General features: G+C 42.9%; 1 protein-coding gene across 1 annotated transcript in view; it reads left to right on the plus strand.

The window, feature by feature from the left end:
* RSF1 (remodeling and spacing factor 1) overlaps window positions 1–13812 on the plus strand; it is a 66462-nt gene extending 52650 nt beyond the window's left edge. Inside the window, exons 14-16 of the mRNA XM_063127224.1 lie at window positions 177–397; window positions 6582–6773; window positions 12784–13812. Coding sequence (XP_062983294.1) covers window positions 177–397; window positions 6582–6773; window positions 12784–13385 — 1015 coding nt within the window. The 3' untranslated portion in view covers window positions 13386–13812. The remainder of the gene's footprint in view (window positions 1–176; window positions 398–6581; window positions 6774–12783) is intronic.
* Window positions 13813–23820: the final 10008 nt, after the last annotated feature.

The following is a 23820-nucleotide window of genomic DNA, read 5'->3' on the forward strand; positions in this document are numbered from 1 at the left end:
AAAACCTATAAAGGATTAAAAGCTATAATGCCACTGAAAGTCTGAAAATTCTTCCTTCGTTATTCTACTTCTTGCGTCAACACTTTCTGAATTTAAAACTCAAGTCAAGCTAGGTTTATTTTCCATCTAAATTCTCTCCCTTCAAAAATCTTTCCCGCTCATCTTTGTCCTTGCAGATCCCAGGATGAGTTTGTTGTATCGGAAGAAAACCTGGATGACAGCGAAGAGGATCAGCCATCGAACGACAGCGACACAGAGTTTTCCAGGCGCAGGCCCAGGCGGCATCATTCTCGGCCAATGAGGCAGAGCCGACGGCTACGGAGAAAAACAGCCAAGAAAAGATACTCTGAAGATGACGAAGAGGAGGACTCTGAGGATAATGTAAGCGGCGACTCCGGTAAGTTGGACTCTTTCACTGTTTGTAGCTTGAGAGCTGGGCCAAAGGACTGAGTGTTTCGAAATAGACCTCTCGGACGGCAGCCCGTTTTCCTGGAGGGCCGACCACCTCCTTGGCAATAGAAGAGCCAGGCAGCGCCCAGCTGTCGCCCCTCCAGAATAAGACCGAAACCTGGTCCTCCAGCGATGATCTCGTCAATTGACGTTTCATTTTGGATTACAGTTCGGATTATTGTAATGCATTGTCCATGGGGCTGCCTTTGAAAACGGTTCAAACTGCTGCTGCTAGATGGTTTGACCAGACCAGACGTGCAGACCGTATCTCACTCCTTTTGAAACTAACGTATTCCCTTCCGGTCCACTACCGGACACAATTCAGTGTGATGTTTTTAACCTTTTAAGACCTAAATTGGGACCAATGTACGGCAAGCACCATTTGCTCCTAGAGGAACCTTCCCGGACACTTAGATCTTCATCGGAATCCCTTCCTCAGGTCCTCCCTCCACCTGAGGTGAGGCAGGAGGTGACCAGAGCTTTTTCTCTGGTGACACCCTGTCTTGGGAAGTCCCTCCCCAGAGAGGGTAACGTGACGTTGACGTGGTTATCTTTTGGCATTAGGTAAAATACTTTTTATTTGCCCAGACTTTTTTTGGTTGTTATTCTGTATGTTTTTACTCTCCCAAGTCTGGGTTTATGTAATTTTCATTGTCTTTTTTTTTTTAATTTCATTTTTTTTATATATTTTAATATTAATGGCTGTTGTTTTAATTGATGGTCTTAATTGTTAAAAAAAAACTATTTAGAGTTGAATTATGTACATACATACATTTTTGCCCGCAGTAAAGCAGATCTAAGATCTATAGTAACTAAGAGGATAGATTGTGATTTAAATCAAATTTCACACTTTCAAATGCATATATGTCCTGACCAAGCATGCGTACCAAGTAGTTACTTAATAGCAATTAAAACCTGTTGGTGTGCAACTAAATTATAAGTAACCAGGGTTTTTAAAAAAATAAAAAAAAGAACGACTCCAGGAAGGAAAACTGAATTTAATAGAGATATACATGTTAACACCCACACTTATACACTTAAAACATTGAGTTAGATAACCATAAATAAACATGATGAATTCTATCCAGTGTTAGTTTTAAGTTGTCCCATTCATTTAAATAGGTCTACTCTAAGTATGACTAATGCTGAATTATTTATGCAAGAGAAAGAAGTATTGTGTGGGGTGGGTGGGGGTGGGGGGATGGCGATTGCACCCACTGCCTCCCAGGAAGAACGTCAGAGCAAGGGGAAGATCATCCTAGCCCTATTCATCAGCTAGAGAAGCAGCAGCTGCAGAGAGCTTCTTTCTCCCCATCCTAACTGCCAGTGACCCCGGGGCTGCAGAGCAGAAGAGAAGCGCACTCTGGCCCCTTTCATCAGCCAGGAGGCCAAGGGCCAGTGGGAGGCCCCTTGTCTCCCAGGAAGAACATCGTGGCAAGGGCAAAACCAGGCTGTCCCAATCTACCCGCCAGAGAAAGGGCAGTTGCAGAGAGCTTGCTTTTCCCCGCCCTTCCAGAGAGAAGACTCTGCTTCAGCTGCCCGTTGTCTTGGAATGGCAGAGCAGAAGTGAGGAAGCACAGCTATGGCCCCATCCATTGGCCAATGAGAGAAGGGGCTGCTGAATTATCTGTGTATGGGGTGGGGGTGGGAGTGTTGATTTATGTATGATTGCATTGTGTTGTAAACCACCTTTAAGATAATTCAATCTAAAGGCGGAGTATAAATCTAATGAATAAAATAAATATACCTGACGTCTAAAGGCACAGTAAGCAACGTATTTTATCTCTTGCTTCAGAAGCATCCTGAACACTTGTTACCATTTATTTATTTATTTATTTATTTATTTATTTGTTACATTTCTATACCGCCCAATAGCCGGAGCTCTCTTACCATAGGTAAGAACCTAAGAAGTGCCCTGATGCTGGATCAGACCAAGGGTCCATCTAGTCCAGCACTCTGTTCACACAGGGGCCAACCAGCCATCGGCCAGGGACCAACAAAGCAGGACATGGGTACAACTGCACCCTCCCACCCATGTTCCCCAGCAACTGGTGCACACAGGCTTATTGCCTCAAATACTGGAGATAGCACACAACCATCAGGGCTAGTAGCCATTGATAGCTTTTGCCTCCAGGATGTTATACAGCCCCCTTTTGAAGTCATCCAGATTGGTGGCCTTCACTACATCTTGTGGTAGTGAGTTCCATAATTTAACTATGCGCTATGTGAAGAAGTACTTTCTTTTATTTGTCCTGAATCTCCCACCAATCAATTTCATGAGATGACGCTGAGTTCTAGTATTTTCAGGGAGGGAGAAAAATGTCTCCCTGTCTACATTCTCCATACCATGCATAATTTTGTCCACCTCTATCATGTCTCCCCTTACTCTCCTTTTTTTCAAGCTAAACAGTCCCAGTTGATGTAACCTTCCCTCGTAGGGGAGATGCTCCAGCCCCTTAATCCTTTTAGTTGCTCTTTTCTGCACTTTTCCCAGCTCTGTAATATCCTTTTTTAGGTGTGGTGACCAGAAGTGTACACAGCATTCTAAGTGTGGTCACACCATCGATTTGCATAAAGGCAGTACGATACTGGCCGTTTTATTCTCAATTCCTTTTCTTATCATGCCTAACATGGAGTTTGCCTTCTTTACAGCGGCCGCACACTGGGTGGACATTTTCATCGAGCTGTCCATCACAATCCCAAGATCTCTTTCTTGTTCGGTCGCCGCCAGCTCAGATCCCATTAGGTTATACTTGAAGTTGGGTTTTTTTGCCCCAACATGCATCACCGTACAGTTGCTTACATTAAACCACTTCTGCCATTTGGATGCCCACTCTCCCAGCTAGGAGATAGAGATGGCACTAAGGGGAACAATTGTCCCCCTCAGATAAGTGGTTCATCCCCCATATGTTTTTTTTCCTTTGAGAAAGTTAACATTTTTATATCGATTTTTTATTTTAAGTTTCAACAAACAAACAAAAATGCAAGTCTAACTACATACTTTAAGGGCCTCTATTTCAAATATTACCACATTCGTGGGGGGGGGGGGAGGAAAAAGGAATAAATTATACATACACTTCAATAAAGGCGGACCAATGTAAGTCCATTCACGAATGACACCTATGTACCACTCTTTCAAACACTGCTAGTGTTGTTAGGTCTTCAATCCATTGCATTATAGATGGTGAGCTTTTATATAAGTGGTGATACTTTATTGTAGTATCAGTCTTCTAGCGATCATGAGGGCGTGAAAAATCCATTCACATTGATCATGTGTTGCATTCCAAGAAGCTGGGAGATAATTTAAGAGAACATGTACATCAGTAAATATTAAAGAGCTTTCCAATACAAAGTTTATCCATATGACAATGTCTTCCCAAGAGGAAGCAACTATTGGGCATTTCCAAAACATATGAATACAAGAAGCATTAACTGTATGCCAACTATTAGCTAAGTTAGACAAACCTTTATTAAAGAGACATTAGTGAGAAAGTTAACATATGGTACTAAGTTCACCCACCTCCCCTTTGTCTCCTATTTGTCTGTCAATATTTCTTACTTGTCACCATTGCATGCTACAGCCCAAACATACACAGCTTTACTCAGAAGTAAGTCCAATTGTTGGGAGTGAGATAGGATTGCATCCTTAGCTTTCAAGCAAATCATCTTGCATCCCTGTGACTTGGTTCGGATGACACAATAGTCAATGGTGGATTAAATAGTCAACCGTTGACTACTGTGTCATCTGGGGAGCCTTTTCCACACCGTGGTTGGTTATTTCTCCGAAATTTCTCTGAAAACCCCCACACACAAATAATCAACGGTATACAGAGTTGACTATTTGCACAACCGTTGAGTGTTGTGTCGCGTAGCGGGCTCTGTGGATGACTTCCCCTGCCTACAGAGTCGCGAGGCAAGAGCAGCAGAAAACCCTGCTGCTGTTGCCCAGAGGGGCTCCATAGACGCATGTCAGCTTCCCAAGATGAGCATGTGCCATCCCTGGGTGGGGCGCTGTGATCAGCAGCTCCCCACGTGTCCCCAGGGACATGCACCTGCCGTCCCTGGATGGAGTGGGGCGCTGCGATCGGCGGCTTATCTCGAGCCATTCTCCCATTCCCATGCAAAGGATTTCTCCCCTAAAAGTACAGGAGAGATGTACTTTTCCGCTGGGAAGCTGCAAGCATCTCCTGTAGCTTTAACCCTCAAGGATTTGGTGGGTGGGCAATGGAAGGGTCTGTTCTGTTGCTTGATGTTTCAAGCTGCAGGAGAGATCTTTCTACCACCCACCCCGAAATCCTTGACAGCTGCAGGAGAGACTTCCTGACCTAGGGAGGTTGTGGGCTCTCCCACACTAGAGGCATCTGGACAACCACCTGTCAGGGATGCTTTAGGGTGGATTCCTGCATTGAGCAGGGGGTTGGACTCGATGGCCTTGTAGGCCCCTTCCAACTCTGCTATTCTATGATTCTATGAGATGCTTCCGCCCTCTGTCCCGATAACTATTTGTGGATATTGGGGCAGAGGGGGGAAGGATCTCTCCCGCGGCTTGACATGTAACATCAAAATGCAGGAGAAATCCTTGCGCCCGTCATGGCGCCCCGTCCTACCTAGGGACGGCACATCCCATGAGAATCCCCCTTTGTGCCAGGACCCCTCACTGTTGAGTTCTTAGGTAGCATAAAGTTTCTATTTCAAAACTTCTTTAAAAATAAATAAATCCAGCTGTTCTTGTTGATAAAAAGAACCTTTGATTTTTTAAAAAAATTAGTCATATTTTCAAGCCAGTTGGTTAGATTGGCTGATTCCATGGAAAACGTCTGTAGTTAGTACTTGTCCTAAAATTCTCTGCTGTTTTGTGAGAGCTTTTTCATATAGGGGGCCATGTTTCCCATCCATAAGAGGCTGGAAATGCCTTGTGGACATTTAGTTTGGGCCTGTGAACCTAAGACGCTTGAGTGTGCTGCAACACACCAGGTGTGTTGCAACCAATTGGCCCTGTTCAGAAGACACTTTAAGCCATGGCTTTAACCACGGTGGTTAAGCCAGAAAGCCTTATTCACTGTGTTTAAAGCCATGGTTTAAGGTGTCTTCTGAACACAGCCCAGCTTTCTGGCTTAACCACCGTGGTTAAAGCCGTGGTTTAAGGTGTCTTCTGAACACTGCCTGGCTTTCTGGCTTAACCCCCATGGTTAAAGCCGTGGTTTAAGGTGTCTTCTGAATGGGGCCAAAGTACGTTTTGTCAACTCCACTCTTGCAGCCGTAGCCTTGAGACCTACCTGACAAATGCACATCCAGTCTCCTCTGCTCGGTGTCAGACTTGCAGATTGCCATTACAGCAGAGTAGCCTGTCAGGTATGTACGGCTGAAGACAAAACAGATAGCTTAACATAGATTTTATATTTAGTTTGGAACGTATCCCCTGGTTTTCAACAGGACTCCCAAAATGGCAACATGGCAATTAGAAAAAGCTGTCATTGGCAAGCCCGTGTGACTTTGGCCCAGTCATAACGTTTACCCAAGGGGAGAGGTGTGGGCACTAAATTTCCTTTGAAATTTGCTGCCATGTTGGGTTTAGAAGCAGCTCTTCCCCCCACCCCAGCTGCCAGTGGCTTGTCCTTATCGAATGCTTCATTAAAGTGCATTTTCATACGGGATATGGATTTTCATTTTATGTATTCCCCGGATTTATATACTGCTCTATGTTTAATAAGATTCCCGAGTGGGGAACAATAAAAAGAAAGAAAAAGAATCAAAATACAGATATTTAATATCAAAATTGTGCCAATAAGACCATGGCTGGCCAGTCACGGAAGCCCTGTTTAAATAAAAATGTTTTCAGAATAGTAAAGTCAGCACCTGCCTGACATCAACCAGCAAGAGAGTTCCTTAGGAACAGAGCCAATACCCTGAAGGCTTTCCTCTTGAGTGGACTCCAAATGGACCGCAGGTCCAGGCAGAACCACATTGAGTGCTTCATCTACTAATCTCAGTGACTGGGTGATTTGGAGGGTGATTATTTACCTTTTATTTGACCATACCTATTGTGAACGTGACATTCCGCTCCACAGACTAAGCTTTCACGGTTGCTTCTCTTCCTTTCTCACTCATCACCCACTTCCTCTCTTGCACAGAAAGTGACGCTTCTTCCGAGTACAGCGACGAAGATTACCTGGAAACCAGGCGGAGAAGATCTCGGCGGAATCAGAAGAGACAAGTCAACTATAAGGAGGAGTCTGAAAGCGAGGGCTCTCAGAAAAGCTTCCGATACGGGAAAGAGCTGAGAAGAGTTCATAAGCGCAGGCTGTCCAGTTCAGACAGTGAAGGTAAAATAGAAATGTTGCCTTGTAATGCAAACACAGTTGACCTCATCTAGAGTATTGCGTCCAGTTCTGGGCTCCACAATTCAAGAAGGACGCAGACAAGCTGGAGCGTGTTCAGAGGAGGGCGACCAAGATGATCAGGGGTCTGGAAACAAAGCCCTATGAAGAGAGACTGAAAGAACTGGGCATGTTTAGCCTGGAGAAGAGGAGATTGAGGGGAGACATGAGAGCACTCTTCAAATACTTAAAAGGTTGTCACACAGAGGAGGGCCAAGATCTCTTCTTGATCCTCCCAGAGTGCAGGACACGGAATAACGGGCTCAAGTTAAAGGAAGCCAGATTCCAGCTGGACATCAGGAAAAACTTCCTGACTGTTAGAGCAGTACGACAATGGAATCAGTTACCTAGGGAGGTTGTGGGCTCTCCCACACTAGAGGCCTTCAAGAGGCAGCTGGACAACCCTCTGTCAGGGATGCTTTAGGGTGGATTCCTGCATTGAGCAGGGGGTTGGACTCCATGGCCTTATAGGCCCCTTCCAACTATGCTATTCTATGATTCTATGACCTTTGCCCCAAAGCAAGAGAGAAGGACCAATCCAGATTTTAAACATAAGCACTGCTAGGTTTTTACAAAGTTGAGCACAGGGACAGTCCTTCACTTGGCTAGTCCTTCTTACCCCCAACCCCAAGGACCACAATTCTGTGGTTCTGAACTTAAACTACACTGTAAAATACTTATGGTTGGGAGTAGGAGGCCTGGCAATGGGGGGACCTGAGCAAACAAGCAACTGTCCTTTGGGTGTAGTCAGATAGATAATTTAAATCTTTCCAGATGCATTTGCGGAACGTCGTGACCACATTGGCCCAGTTTGAAATGGGAATTCATGATGACCTTATCCTGCAGACTTCCACCCGCTTTTGGAGAACAAAATGTTTTCTGCAAGACAGGACTATCCGGGTATATATTAAAACTGCACTGTTATGGAGTCAGACCATTGAGCCACCCAACCCAGTATTGCTTACTCTGACTGGCAGTAGTTCTGTTGGATCTCAGGGCAGAGAAGCTTCCCGGCAGCCCTGTTACCTGAGATCATTTCTTTTAACTGGAGATGCTGAGGACTGAGCCGGAACTATATTCAAGCAAAGAATGTGCTATGGCCTGCTCCCCATAAAACTGGGTAGCTTTCTCAAGTCTTTCTTTCACTATTGCTTTGAGTGCTGTAAAGCTGTCTCAGTTCCCTGTAGCAGCTGAACCCAGATGAATCTGCAATGCAATGATTGGCAGGTCCTGTCATGTAGAATGATAGATAGCTGTCCCTGACAAGCCTGGTTCCTGGGCCCATAACTGTGCACTGGGGGTCAGGCTGAGGCATAGGACTCTTGGTGTTTCTCAGTAGCTCTAACAAATCGGAAGACAGCCTTTTTTTTTTCTTTCCAAAACTAGATCTGGCAACCATAATTCTTGCCTTTGTTGTCACAGTATTTTTGACTACTATAATGTATGACAGGTGAAGCTGCCTTATCTCCTAAAGAGCATAACAGTGTATCTCTTGATACACTGCAGTTTTCAGGTGCTAGATTGACCTGCAAAGCCCTTTACAGCTCGGGCCCAGATGTCCCTTAAATGTGCCCTGCAATGAAGTTTGTTTGAGTATCTGCAACATCTGATACAAAATTAGTAATTAACTTAGAAGCTGCAAAGATTGCAGTTGCATTCAGAGGCTCCTACACTGGATGAATACTAAGGGTTTGGAAAATGATTAACAGATTGGTGGGAGATCCAGGACAAATAAAAGGAAGTGCTTCTTCACACAGTGCGTAGTTAAATTATGGGATTCGCTACCACCAATTTGGATGGCTTTAAAAAGGGGTTAGACAAATTCCTGCAGGAGAAGGCTATCAATGGCTACTAGCCCTGATGGTTATGTGCTACCTGCAGTATCTGAGGCAATAAGCCTGTGTGCACCAGTTGCTGGGGAACATGGGTGGAAGGGTGCTGTTGCACCATGTCCTGCTTTGTTGGTCCCTGGTCGACAGCTGGTTGGCCACTGTGAACAGAGTGCTGGACTAGATGGACTTTCGGTCTGATCCAGCAGGGCTCTTCTTAAGTTCTTATGATATTGTTGAGAGTGCGTGAAAGGCGACAACTATATGATTAGGAATAATTATTTAGGGCGGAGCTTTAGAAATTAAACTCAACATTATATTCCTCTTCTTATTGTTTTTGTTACCTAAAACCATAAAAGAATTCATTTTTAATTGGTCTGAGAGCTTCTCATGGATTCTCAGAAATCTTTACAACTACTCTATAAGGCAGACCATTAGTTTTGTCTTCATCTTACAGGTCAGGAGTGGATGCTGATAGACTGCGGCTTGACCAGGGCTAGAGTTGGTGGCTGAGATGAAATTTTAATTGGGGACTTCTTAAACACTACTCCACATTAGTTCTCAAAGGACACTTTTGTTTGGGCTGAGGTTTTCGGGCTGAACAGCCTGGAGTGATTTCACTTTTTATAGCAATATGGAACCTTTATGTCTTGAACTCTTGAAAGCACCTGAAGTGGGATGCAAATTCAAATAATTGTTACAAAAGGGGGGTCATGGAAACGTTTTCCTTCTGAATCAGATCAACTGATTAATTGCTTGTTTATCCTGAAATTTCTAGTAGTTGTCAGTACTTTTTAAAAAAACTTGGTCTATAGCCACAGTTTATCTTGTTTCCTAATAACTTGGGGGTTCCCCCTCCCCCACTTATTTAGAATTTTTTACATTTTGCAAAATCCCCAATATAAAGTAAATTATAAAGAAGGAACAAATAAATTATACAGAAGGGAAAATAAGCTTAAGAAAAGACACGCCAAAGAAAAACACAGAATAGGTTTTGTGACTTGCAATTTCTACCACAAACACTCCAAATATAACTATTGCAGGTCAGTGGCTCATCGGAATAAGCTATTCCCTCCATAGAGGGAACAGTTTATTGGGCATGTGTCTTTACAGTTGATCTTGGTAAATCATCTTATGGCATCCACTCCCCTAAGGAGAAGTATCTCTTATGCATTTGTTTTTCTATTACAAGCAAACAAACAAACAGATCCCAAATCCTAGCCAAACATGGGTTCTCATTGAACTCAGAGGGACTTCATTCTGAGGAAATAAATTTAAGATTACAGTGTGAAATGGCCTTAGTGGCCTTTGGGAGGATCGCCCTACTGAGATCTGTGTCCCATTTTTTCGTGCATGTTGTGGTCCCTCTAGAACAGCCTTCCTCAACCTGGGGCGCTCCAGATGTGTTGGACTGCATCTCCCAGAATGCCCCAGCCAGGTGGCTGGGGCATTCTGGGAATTGTAGTCCAACACATCTGGAGCGCCCCAGGTTGAGGAAGGCTGCTCTAGAACTATAAAGCCTTTTATACAGTGGTGAGAAAAAGGTTGTGAACCCTTTAGGATTGTCTCTTTAGGATTGTCCAACCTAAAATGTTATTAGAAATTAATCTAACCCCACAATCCTAGATAAAGAACAATAGATAACCTGATTAAACAGACATGATGCTTTTTCAATATTTATTTATCCATAACTGATTCAACGTTCAATATCCATGTGTCAAAAAGAATGTGAACCTTTAGATTGAGTACCTGGTGGCACCTCCTTGAGCAGCAATGACTTCAAGTTAAGTGTTTCCTGTAAGTGTTGGTCAGTCTCTCACATTAGTTTTGAGGAATTTTGACCCATCCTTCCTTACAGAATTGCTTCAACTCATTGAATGGCTTCCTTGCATGAACAGCTCGCTTCAGGCCCTGCCACAACATTTTGATGGGGTTTAGGTCAGGACTTTGACTAGGCCGTTCCAAAACATGACATTTCTTCTTCTGCAGCCATTCTTTTGTAGACCTGCTTGTATGTTTAGGATCATTGTCTTGTTGTATTACCCACTTTCAGTTCAGGTTCAGCTCATGGACAGATGGCCTGACATTCTCCTCTAGAATCTTCTGATACACTGCAGAATTCATGGTTGTGTCAATGAAAGCAAGTCGTCTGGGTCCTGAGGCAGCAAAGCCGGCCCAAACCATCACATTCCCCCCCTCCGTTCTTGATGGTTGGGATGAGGTTCTTCTGTTCTAACTCAGAGTTCGGTGAAAAACAAACATAACATTTCTCATTGAGGCCCAAAAGTTCTACCTTTAACTTGGATGTTACTCTAGGGTTCTTTTTTTACTTCCTGGATGATTCACCAGTAGGAGGAGATTTTGGTAGGAGGACCAGTCCAGGGTAGAGTGACTTTGGTCTTGAACCTTCTCTGTTCGTAGGCTGTCTGGCTGTGGATTGGAGGAGCCCCAAATCCTTAGACATTGTTTTGTAACCCTTTCTTGACTGATGAGCAGCAATTACGGCTTTTCTGAGGTCCTCAGAGATGTCTTTTTATTGTGGCATGACGTGTTTCCGCACAACTTTATGGTGAAGCCCAAACTCACACATTTTCTGATCCTTCTATAGGATGGGGCCTCCCAAACTTAGCCCTGAAGCCGAATTACCTGATTACCTCTGGGAAGAATTTACTGCAGCCAACAAAAACAAGGCTGACAACTATTACCCAGAGGACCTTTTCCTCTGCCGCTCCCAGATTATGGAATGACCTGCCGGGAGAGATTCGTCAATTTAACAGTCTTCCAGATTTTAAGAAAGCTATAAAGACTGATCTCTTCCGGCAAGCCTACCCAGTTGAATTTTAAGATGCGATGTGCTACTTTTAATAATGTATTAGTTTTAAATGTCTTAATTATATGAATTTTATGGCATTTGCATTTATGCCTCCAGATCAAATAACAAATAAATTATTATTATTATTATTATTATTATTATTATTATTATTATTATTATTATTTCTAATTATTCCATGTAATTGAGCTGATTCAATCAGGGGTTCATTTACTTTCTCACATACCCTGACTATTAAGTGCTCATTGTTTGCCTAATTTATGCATCATTTTATTTCACAAGTATTAGTTAATTTATTTATTTTTATTTATTTCATTTTTATACCGCCCAACAGCAGAATCTCTCTGGGCGGTTCACAAAGCTCTCTGAGCAGTTCACAATAATATAATATAAACCCTATTAATAATGTAATATAAACCCTATAATATAAACCCTATTGGATATTTAGGAAATGATAGCCTTTGATTCACAAAGGCTGTCATGGTAAAACTATGGAACTTCAGTAATTATCATTAGGGTTCACAAACCTTTTCTCACCACTGTAAACAAGAGCTTCTTAGACTCTTTAAAATTTTGCACATCTGAGTAGAGCAAAGGTTCACATCCAATGCAGTCTCTAGTATTCTGTGGCAAGATTGTTTTGTTTTGAAAATGTGCCTATAGAAACTGAAGCCATGCAGTGGTCAGCCCTACATTTCACACCAGTTGCTGGGGAACACAAGTAGGATGGTGCTATTGGACATGTTCTGCTTGTTGGCTTCCCATTGGGGCGTCTGGTTGGTTACTGTATGAACAGAATGGAGTTCCTGCATTGAGCAGGGGGTGGACTCGATGGCCTTACAGGCCCCTTCCAACTCTACTATTCTATGATTCTAGATTGACCCTTGGTTTTATCCAGCATGGCTCTTCTTGTGTCCATAATGAACCTTCGTCCTTGGAAATAATTCTGTTATGTTGGGTCTCTGGTTTTAGGACATAAGTGAGCCACTTTTCTGGGAAGGGCACAGGGATCTATGATAACATTGCAATACTCTTCCTCTCAAAGGGAGGCTATGCAAGGGTGTGATGGGCAGCTTAACAAATAGCTTTGATAGTTGACAGGTGGCCACTAGTTTACTTTTGCATTTAAACGTTTTTATTTTCTGGTGGTCTCCAGTTTTCTTCCGATATAAGCAGTTGGCTCTGTGATGCATGTGGCGTGTACTGTGTAAAAAGAAAAAAAAAGTCAGAAGAGCAATTGTAGTTGTTCCTTACATTGAGATTTTGCTAACGGCTTTAAGTCTGATGCTTGTTCCAGAGAGCTATGTGTCTAAGAACTCTGAAGACGACAGTGCAGCCAAGGTGTCAAAGAGGTCAGTTCGGAAACGCAGCCACAGCACGGACGAGTACTCGGAAGAGGAGGAGGAGGAGGAAGAGCGGCCCATCCGAAAGCGTCTGAATCGGATCGAAACAGACGACGAAGACAATTGCAGCACCCCCAACGACGACGCCAGCAAGCCCTCGCCCGCCAGCAAGCCCTCGCCCGCCAGCAAGCCCTCGCCCGCCAGCAAGTCCTCGACCCCCCACGTCCCGCAAGACGTCCCCAAGAAGCCCTGCTACCGGATAGAAAGCGACGACGAAGATGACTTTGATAACGTTGGGAAGGTAGAGAGCCCGTTGGACTACAGCCTGGTGGATTTGCCATCTACCAATGGGCAGAGCCCTGGGAAAACTATCGAGAACTTGATTGGCAAGCCCAGCGAGAAGACTCCCGCCCCCAAGGACAGCACAGCCAATGCCAGCTTGGCGCCCAATGGGACAAGTGGTGGTCAGGAGGCAGGAGGGCCAGAGGAAGATGAGGATGAACTCTTGCGAGTGACTGACCTTGTTGACTACGTCTGTAACAGTGAACAGTTATAAGACTTCCATTTTTGTGCTAATTTATTCCACGGTAGCTCATACCAGCGGGCCAGTTATTAAAAGGTGTTTTATTTTTCCTAGAAAACTCTCCACTACAGTATCACTTTTTAGCAGTCAGAATTTCACCAGTCCTGCAGTTTTGAATCATTTTCTCTCTCTCTCTCTCTCTCTCTCTCTTTCTTCCCCACTCCCCGCTCCATGAAGTGACCAGTTTTTTTGGGAACTCTTTTTTGAAAATAATTACTGTAAATCCCCTGTTCTGATTCCCCCGCCCTCCAGCGCTTCATCCAGTTCCACTGCCTGAATAACTTCATCTACATGCAGACCTTGTAGTAAATGAGAGATTTGTATATTTTTGACTTTATATTTCCTGAGTACACACAGATTTGTGGGGGTGGGGGGTTGAAAGAAAGCATTCCAAGTTGGTTAGGACCCAAAATCTGAACAATGGGGTGGGGTGGGGTGGGGTGGGGCAAAGTATGGGGAAGGGCTGGGGGGAGGGATACAGAAGCACTTGTGCTCCAAACTTTTTCATAGGAGATATATATTATATTTAAATGTTCACAACTTAGATTACAATTTAACATGCAATTTTAAGAAGAAAAAGTATCTTTACTGTTGCATTTTGTGACTTGTAGGTTAACTTACCCTAGTTCATTTTAGTCATCACCTTCCTGAAAAGCAGCCTTGATTGACCCTGAGGATTTACCACAATAGATAAAAAGGTACCATGGAAGAAAAGCGCTTTTTCCATCTTCTGATTCGCAGCTCTCCCTAATAAACATCTTTCAAAAGCGTTTTGTACCGTAAGAAGTATATAAACTATAACGAGCTTCTGACAATTTGAAACCATGCTAAGCGGTGAGTTCGTAACACGGCTCTTCTTTTTTAATGTGTCCGTTCATTTTATGGGCTTCGTGTACGACGCCCTCTTGGGAGGAATTACAATTTTAGGTTTTGCAGCAGACCTATTTCAAGAGATGTCGAGAGATAAATGGCCACTTTTTAAAAAACCCTTTCTGTGCTCTTGGTATCTACTTCAAATTGAAGTATGTAAATGGAGCTGGATGTTAGTCCTTTTTCCTTCCGAGAGGTTTTCTGTTTCAGGAAGTGTGTGTGTGGGAATGAGAGAGAGATTAATTTTACTTATCAGTCTGGATATTCTAGCAGATTTTAACAGTGGTTGCTGGCCTGTAGGCCCCTTCGTGTTTTTAATGTGCGTTTTAATAGTTCTCACTTGACCAACTGATTTCTAAAGCGGGACATTTCTGGGGGAAACTGTAGGATCCCCGTGATATTCCTGCTCTGCAAGGCAGCATGACACTGGGTCTGAGTGCCTGCCCTTCCCTCCAAAATAGCTTTTCTGCCCCATAAATAGTCAAACAAGAATGTGTCTTGTCTTCTCGTCTCCGACTTCATTCTTTAAGCTATGTTGGAGACTTTGGGATATTTCTTTTCTTTTCATTGTTGTACACAATATATGGAAGCCTAGTCTACGAAGCTTTGAAATCTGAACTCTTGGTCATCTCTCCTCTGCTCTCTCTCTCTCTCTCTCTTTTAATGCTGGGTTTTGGATTTTATTCTGGTGCCAGGTCCATTGCTGGCAATGGCGGCTCCAGGCTTGCTGATGGCATTAAGGTGAGAATTCTTCCTTCTCTTGCCCGGCCCTTAAGCGCCCGACACCACATTGCATTTTTTTAGGTGTGCGTTTGTCACTAAGCACTTCTGGTTTTTATTGTGATTTTAAAGCTGATGCTGGGCCTGTACGAAATACCTCGCAAGATTCCCCAAATCTTTCTGGCCTTGAAAGTCTTCATTTTTCCCTCTCTCCATGTTTCCACCACACCCTGTATAAGACTGTAGGAATCATATCCATCTATATACTAGCAATGTATACATCCTCCGCTGCAAAAATTCTAAAGCCCTTAGACCTTAAAAAAAAAAAAGTTTGCTTCTCTATGCAGTATTTTAGTTTATTTTTACTCAACGAAGCCAAACTCCCTGGTTATATCGTATAACTTTGTGCGCAGGCATCTTTTATAATAATATAGTTGAAAAGCCACAGAAATGCAGGCCTCCTTCTTTAAAACGCTGCTTTGTTTTTTCCCTTTTTCTTGAGTGAGGATGCAACGGTGTGGCACGTTTTCTCTCCCTTTGTTTTAGAGTAGGCCGTAGGGTTACATGACTAATGCAGCAGCAGCTCCTTCCATGTAAGACTTTGTTTTTTAGAAGATATGGGCACTTGAAAACGTAGCCAGGAGTAAAATGGCTTCCTGAGAAGAAGAAGGGGCTCTTTCCTCTAATACTGGCCGTGCGATTCTCTAGCTCGTGTGTAGCCAAACTGCACTTCAGATCCTTAATTTGGGCATCTGGTGCCATCGCCTTTTACAACTGTCCAGACTGGTAGGTGTTTGCGCTGGATTAATAAGTGTGGAATGAGCATTCGTGCAGAGGTCATTTTTGAGTGTTTCTCGCAGTTGGGTCGCTCAAATGGAATTAAGGGAATTCGCCCAGCTGCATTTGAGAGAAGTGTTCAGAATTCACTTGGAAAGCACTCACCTTGCCTTCCCCAACCTGGTGGTCTCCAGATGTGTTGGATTACAACTCCATGCTGGCTGGAGGATTATGGGAGTTGTAGTCCAACACATCCAGAGGGTGACAGGTTGGGGAAGGCGGCCCTAACTCTTCAAATAAATATTCTTTGAAGATCATGGTTGGTTTAGGTTTGTCGTATAAATGCTCATGGATCTTGCAATAGTTGGGAGACCTCAAAATAAAAAGGAGAGGGGGAGGGGCACTTTACGAGTAGGACTAGGCCGAAAGCAATTGACCCCAAGCTGCATGTGAGCGTTGGATATTATGGTCCCGCTTTTTGCACAAGGCACAGCTGATTCTTCTTGTGTAAAGACATTTTGAAACAGAATTGCTGTTAGTTTGCTTCTTTGATTTTTAGGAAACCATCCTAGCATTAAATGCTAGTTCTAACCTGGGCCCTTGCGTAGGTTTACCTCCTGTTTCCTCCAGTGGAAAGTGGGACGGAGTCAAAAATGGTCTCTTGGCCAAACGGGACATGGGGTTGAGTGCTAGGCTGTCCTTCCTCTCTCCACTTCATTTTGTAGATTCTGGTCCGGTAAACCTTCATTTCTTCCTTTCTCCACCCCACCCCACCCCACCCCAGGTTCAAAGTTTCTTTCGCCAAAAGCAGAGCTGGGTACTCTCACATCAGACACATGCTAGGGAACAGCTCTCTCGTTGGGATCTCTCTCTCTCTTGACGCTCTCCCTGCTACCAGGTGATCTTGTCTAATTGCACTGTTGCTCCCAGAGGCCAGACTGTATATTTTCGCATGTCACTGGATAATTTGAATGTCCGCAGTGGTTTTCCGATGCAGCTGAGCTTACAGAACACAACTTGTTCTTGGCTTTGAATAGATGCGGTTTTTATTCAGGTTGCACTGTTGGAAGACTTAGGTGGTCCTTTTGAGCATCTTAAGGTAAGCAATAAATTGGGAATGACTGCCGTCACATTGGGCATGGGTTGAACTGCAAAAACAAAAAAAAGGCCGCATGCTTTGGAAAGAAAGAATAGAGGAACCACATGGTAAGGAGAAAACTAGACGAATTAAAAAGGCTGAAGTTATCCTACATTAATAGCTATGGGCATAGATCCATGTGCACTTTCATTTTTCAGGAAGGTGCAACGCAACACTCATTGGGGTTTCTGCACATCAAAACTTGGCAAGGTACATATTTTATAGATATTATTTATGATAATGTGAGAGCCAAGTTGTGAGTGGCTGCAAGATCAAGTTCTGTAAGAATTTAGGTGAGATATAATTACAAAAATTGCAGCACAGTGACCTCCTAAGATTAACTTCTTTCGTGACCATTGGTGTTTGAAAATGTCGAGTTTATCACCCCCACAGGGTGAAGAACTGAAGTAATATAGTTTCTGTGCCCACTTTTGCATTTTTCCTGGAGGTTTAATTTGTATTAAATGAAATCATTCATGTAATGATGGCCATGGCAAAATCAGTAATTCTTGAAAGTCACATCCTGGTATTTTCTTTAGGAGAGAATATTCTGTTGCATGTGAAATGAAACATACTATTCTTTTTTTTTTTTTACTAATGTTTCAGAAATTGTTCCATTCCAGTTGAATTTGGAAGGAACATCCTTTTAGCCTCTCCTCCAAGTTGAATATCAAAAGTATTTCCCTACAGATAAATTTACTTGGTAAATTGACAGGAATGCATGTGTCTTACGCTTTACATGATTACTTTGAAGTAAGTCCCATTGAGTTCTGTGATACTTACTTCTGTATCGGTGTGCACAGAATTATTTTTATTAATAATCATATTTATTTCTTTTAAGAGTTGTTCCATTTTCTTGGTCAGAAAACTGCAAGGTAAGAATGGTAATGTTCTCCTAATGTTGTTTAAGTGGGTTTCCAGTTCTACAATAACTTAGTTTGCCTCTGTTCCCTTGTCGAGCAGATATACACTTAGAAACCAGAGGGTGCAAGAGTATATACAAAGTTTCTCAAGAGTGAAGTGTTTCACCATATGCCACATCCACACCTTATTGCTGCTGCGTTGAGTTTTCCTCATTATTTCCCCCATATATGCTGAGTAGATTTTGATGGCCTATTTTGAAAGACTCTCTTTGGGTCAGTTGTAGGTTCACTTCCCCATCCTCGGTGGGTGAACCTCTTTATGATAATAGTGTGCACAGATCTGCAGGGACGTCCAGCATAATGAGACAGCTGCATGGGCTATTTCCATAGCCAATTCATCCCATCTCCTTGACTGAACCTTTAATGCAGCAGTGGTTGGGGAAAGGAATTTACAGAGAAAGCCAGTCTGAGGAGTTTCTTAAATCACTACCCCAGATTCGGTTTGCTGTATTACACGTTGTAAACAGTTTCACAGTGTAAGCCCTGGACGCATGTAAACATTGGCTGTATTGACATATTTTGTTCCTACAGTACTAAAAGGAGGCACAGTAGGTGGGAGCAACAAAGAGAGGTCCAGGCAGTGTAGATCTCCTTGGCCATTCAGAGAAGCTCCAGCAGGCCTGTTGGGAGACTCCTTTCCATATCACACGTTTGCTTTGGGACCCATTGAAGACTGCAGTAATGATTGACTGCAGCAGTAATGTGTTGGAGAAATAATGTTTCAAGTCTTTGGACAGTGGCAAACTTCTAAAAAAAAATCTGTCTACTGCCAGATTTGAATCTATAACGTGGATACAGAGAACGTTTGCAGTAGGGAAATAATTTTAAATGGAGAGAATCTGGGCATGAAAAGATGCTCAAGCATACAGGATGAGAGAGGACAGCAGGAGCAGAGCCCTGATGGAACTGAAGGCAATGATTCAGGTTTTGAAAGGCTCTTCTCTCTCTCTCTCTCTCTCTCTCTCTCTCTCTCTCTCTCTCTCTCTCTCTCTCTCTCTCTCTCTCCTCTCCCCCCCCCCCCCCCGGCCGTTGCTTGTAATGGCCATGCCAGGGTATAACTGTCGCAAGCAAGAGTCATGTCGCGATATTTCCCTACTGAGAGTATTTCCATTTCCTTGAACTGGACTCCATAAACCTGCAATGTGTGATTTGCAGGGAACTATGTTTGTGTGTTTTAATTGTATGCTTGTAGGACTCATAGCTTAATATCTGCATGGAGGCAAATTAGAAACTGGATCATATGTGTGTTCAAGTTAAGTGATACCCCCATCTCCATCAACCTCAATGAGATCTGAAGGCTTATCCAAATTTGTTTACTGCAGCCTAGATATTGACGATTTGTGTTCTCTACCTTTTTTTGCTTTAAAACACCTTGTACAGACAAAAGGGGTACATTATGGCGAATAGGAACCAAGCGGTGTTAAATTGGTCATATTTTAACTGTTCATTGGAGGGTATTCCAGAATGAATTCTGGTGTTGGCCATTCCAGAAGTTATGCAAAATGGAGTGGCAGAATTCTGGACTATGCCACTTAAGACTGCAGCTGGGTGGGATGGATATTTTTAAGGCTTCTCTACATTAAAATACTTTCTTCTGTGAAATGAATTTATCTATGCTAAGCCTGGTGTGCTAGTTTATTACCTGAAAGGAGGGTGTTTTTTTCCACATGAAGGAGAGTTCAGAATAGTTACATGTAGTCTAAAGTGGTACAGTCCAGAATCCTGCCAACTTATTTTGTATAACTCGCAGAACATATCCAGGCTTCTTCACTACTACACTGTCAATTTAAGAACTGTTTAAAGGAATTGTTTCCCTCCCCCCAAAGGTGAAAATGGAATCATCTTCCTGACCATTGGATGCCTTCAATAAAAATAAAAATAAGTCACTGTTTAAACAGCGGGCAGATATTCATTGCTATAAAAAAAAGTAGCCATCTCTCTTTCTCCCGCCCTTAAAATGTTTGGTACTTTCCAACTTCACTTTAGTATTTAAATAAGACAGGTGTAACTCTCACCTTGAAGTGTTTCATCAGTTGCATATAATTGAAACAGGGCTATAGGGGGAGATTCTGGCAGTGGATTTCTGCAATACCACATGTCAGTTAAGGCTTTAAAAATAGCATTGGAACTAAATGAGAACCGTGTAACAACTGCATTTTTAGCTGCTGTTTGACTTGCAAAATCCAGCTGGCAATTCTGGAGGAATCAAGGTAGAAAGGGAAAGTGGAAGGACCAGCTCTTAATTGTTTCTTAATGTCTCTCTTGATAAAATATGTCCATCTAATCTCTTGAGCTACTGGCCTTTGGATAAAGAGGCTTTGTTTTCACATTGTGGTGGCGTGGTCTTGGGTATCTCGTGGTGCTGGTTGTTGCAGATACCCTACATTTTGCTAGCAAGCCTGTTATCCCCAACTAAAAATGTGGTCTTTTCTCTGCGTCTTTATAGAAGCAATCAGACCCATTCCCCTCCTCCCCCAACCCTGACCAGGGTGAGAAAGGCTTAATTTTTACCCCTCTAGTCGAGCAAGGGGAATATTATCCCTTCCTTGTGTCAGGGTGTCCTCAAACTTGTCAGTGCTCTTGCCCCACATTCCCCATTCTTCCTCCCCTCCTTGAAAGATCAGGTTCCACGTACAATTCCATTTCTACTCTGATGATTGAAATCACCATCGTCTCTTGAATTCAACTATGCAGACCTCTACAGGACAGCCAGGCTCTGTTACTGTCTTCTTCATTCTCTAACCCTTGCGCCAAGTTTCTTGAACCTGCAGGTCTGTTCTCTCCCAGCCCCACATTTAATCAACCAGTGAGCAGTTTTATTTAAATCAATTGATAGAGGTTATGTGCACAGAAGGAGTGGAGAAATCTATGCTTCTTCCCTGGGTGCTTCAGAGACCCCAGCAATGGCAACAAATGCTAGATTCATGAAAGAGATCAAGCGAGGAACAAAGGCAAACTGTACCCTAACAGTTGTACCCACCTGTCACATTGTGCTTGGTTCCCATAGAAATCAGAAACATGGGGTTGTATCAATGCTAGTCCTACTTAGAGTTGACCCATTGAAATGAATGGGATTTAAATTAGACTAACATTGGTGGCAAACCACTCAAGTCTACATTACTACGGCTTCTGGATTCTGTCCTATGTGTGTGGGGACATGGCTGAGTGTGGCAGGCACTTGATAGCACTTTGTGTATAGTCCGTTTCACTGTTCTACCTTCCCATGTGCTGATCTGCACCTGTTATTAGACGGCCATGTCTAAAACAGCCCAGACAAATACAAATTAGATACTTCAAAGCCCATCCCAATCGCGGAGTGGTGGTGAGGGGCGCATGTGACAAATTGATTTTCAGCTCTCAAGTGGCAGCGTCTCTTCCAAATCTGTGGCTTGACATTTCATTCTATCTCATATGCATGTTTGGGTATGCAGAGAGAAGTCTCTCCCCTGAGTATCGGTTGCATATTCTGTATGAAAGAGCAACGGGGAAGCATAGCTGGATCTAGAACTGGTGGATTCGTAGTGGCTCTTTTACTCCCTGTTTTTATTTGGTACATTAACCCCACTACCAAATTATTCAAAATGAATGATGATTATTCCACTGAAAAATACAAAAGGCCTTAGCTGTTGACTTGTCTTTCATCAGTGAGAAGCAGATACCTTTGTTCTTGAATATTACTGATCTGCTGAGGTTTGACATGATGGGAAAGCAAAATCCAGTAGAAATGTTCTGTCTCTTTCTGTTTCCCATTTCTTACTAAACATGTACTTTGCAAATCTGCTTAGTGTCTTAAGTTAAATGAATTAAAATGGTATCCCTCTCCCTAACATAATTGAAAATTACTTGGTTGGGGGGCAAGGGGTTGGCCGCGAAGCCATTTGCCAGTTTCATAGTTCTGTTCCACATCAGGTCTGTTGAAAGTAGCCACTGTGTTACATGGGCACAAGCCACCACAGGTTAAAGATGGCTGGTTGCGTAATGGGACAGTTTTGGTGTACCACTTGTTTTCTGCATTGTCCAGTAAGTCTTTTTATAGATATCTGCTAGGTGAACCTTTGTTTTTGCTAGATCCAGCTTTTGGAGTAAGGGCTGCGATCTACTCAGCATAGCTGGTGTTCAGCAGAGCCTTCACAAGTAGCAGCACTTGATGGTTTGCCCCCACAGTGTTGTTTCACATGCTTACTGTGCTCAGTCCTCTTCCCAGTGGTGGAGGAGCAGGCACATGGCCCCTCTCTCCTTGTACCATCTGGTGCAAATACTTCACCTCTGCAGTGGAAGAGGCCCCCTCCTTCCCATTCTTCTTGGGAACAAAAAGCAGGCCCACTGCAAATGGTACATTTTATGCATGATGTTGTAGCTCACGGGTCTGCCTTGGAGCCGTTTAATGTACCTTGTGCGAGCCTGGCAAGGTATTTCCTAGTGTGTAAGTATTTCCCTGTCTTAAAATTAGACCCCTCTAAATCAAACCTTCACTGTTGATTCAGATTCCCTGCCCCTGCTACATACCACTTCTTAAATCTTGGATTCAGTGCATGGTTTGCCAGGAGTCCTGTCTGATGTCTCCTTTAGTCTGCAGGGCACTGAGCAGTGGTAGCGACGGCCCTTGGGAGCAGGGGAGCAGCTTGAGTTCTTGCACCTTTAGTCGTCTTGATTATTTGATTCATCCTGTGTAAAAGCAGTAACATTGGTAAGTTTCTGAAAAACTTTGGTCAGCCCCAAAGACCCATGTACAACTTGTGTCCTGAACCTCGCTTTAAAAAAGAAAAAGAAATCATGAATTGGCTACATTTTGAAGGGAAAGGACTTTGTGGGTTTTACGCGTTGTGTGTACATTTAAGGCTCCATGTAGGACAAGTGTACTTAGTCGTTGTAGAAGTTGATGCCTCTTTTTGGCTGGACTGGGAAGCAGATGTGCACTTTTCAATCAGCACTCACCACTGAATCTGCAGTACATTTCACAAGTGATGATGTACACGTTTTCCTATGTGGAGATTCTTTCCATGTTGATTTTTTTTAAAAAAATATTGCATAAAGTGGCTATTTAGAGGGAGACCATACTTTGGGGAGAGAACTGGAAGGGTCTTCATTGTTGTACATAAATTTGGGGTTGCTTTATCACTTTTTCTCTTTCTGTTTCCTTCCACACACACCAGTAAACTTACTTGCATGGAAAATTTGACTTGAAATGGAGAGTCCTAATGCCCTCAGCGCTCAAAGTGGTTAACTGCAGTTGACTAACAGCTGGTGTTTTTAGCTTTGCAGTACATGACTGTTTAAATACTGTATTCCTTGTAAATGAAGTTTAAAAAAAATGTTACGGCTGGTGCCAATATTTTTGTTAATGAAATGTTCAATGTCGTCTCACTACGGTCTGGTCAGAGCTCTTTGTGTATAAGCTGGGGCCTGCAGCCTTTTTATAGCTTGGAGGCCTAATTGTGTAACTTTTTTTCTTTCATAATGTCTTTTGTTTATAATATCTACTGTCATTTCTTTCATATAAATATGACATGTAAATTGTCATAATAAAAAAACCCATTTAAATAAGCTGACGCCCAGAGTACATATTGAAGAAACTCCACTTGCCTTTGGCCTCCTAGTGTGGAAGATGACAGGTAGCATTGGCTATAGGCTTAATCACACTGGCAGATGATACAAAATTGGGAGGTGCTTGCAGCATTTAATAAAATCACTATTTTTAAAAACCCAAGAGCTGAGCAAAGAGCAACAAAAAGACATTCAACAGGGACTAACGAAGAATTCTATGTGTACTGTATGTAAGAATTACAAAGTGACCGGATGGGTAAGTATTATCAATTCCAGGGATTTTAAAGTTTACATAGGCCAGTGATGGCTAACTGGAAAATCACAAGTCAGTAATCATACCAAACTTTCATCAACCTTCAGGAAGAAGATTGACAATTCCAATGTCAAACATTTGACTCTTTAATGATACAGTTGCCTGTGTGATCACTAGGGTATG

This window comes from Elgaria multicarinata, chromosome 5 (genome assembly GCF_023053635.1).
Source record: "Elgaria multicarinata webbii isolate HBS135686 ecotype San Diego chromosome 5, rElgMul1.1.pri, whole genome shotgun sequence".
In the NCBI taxonomy this organism is placed as follows: domain Eukaryota; kingdom Metazoa; phylum Chordata; class Lepidosauria; order Squamata; family Anguidae; genus Elgaria; species Elgaria multicarinata.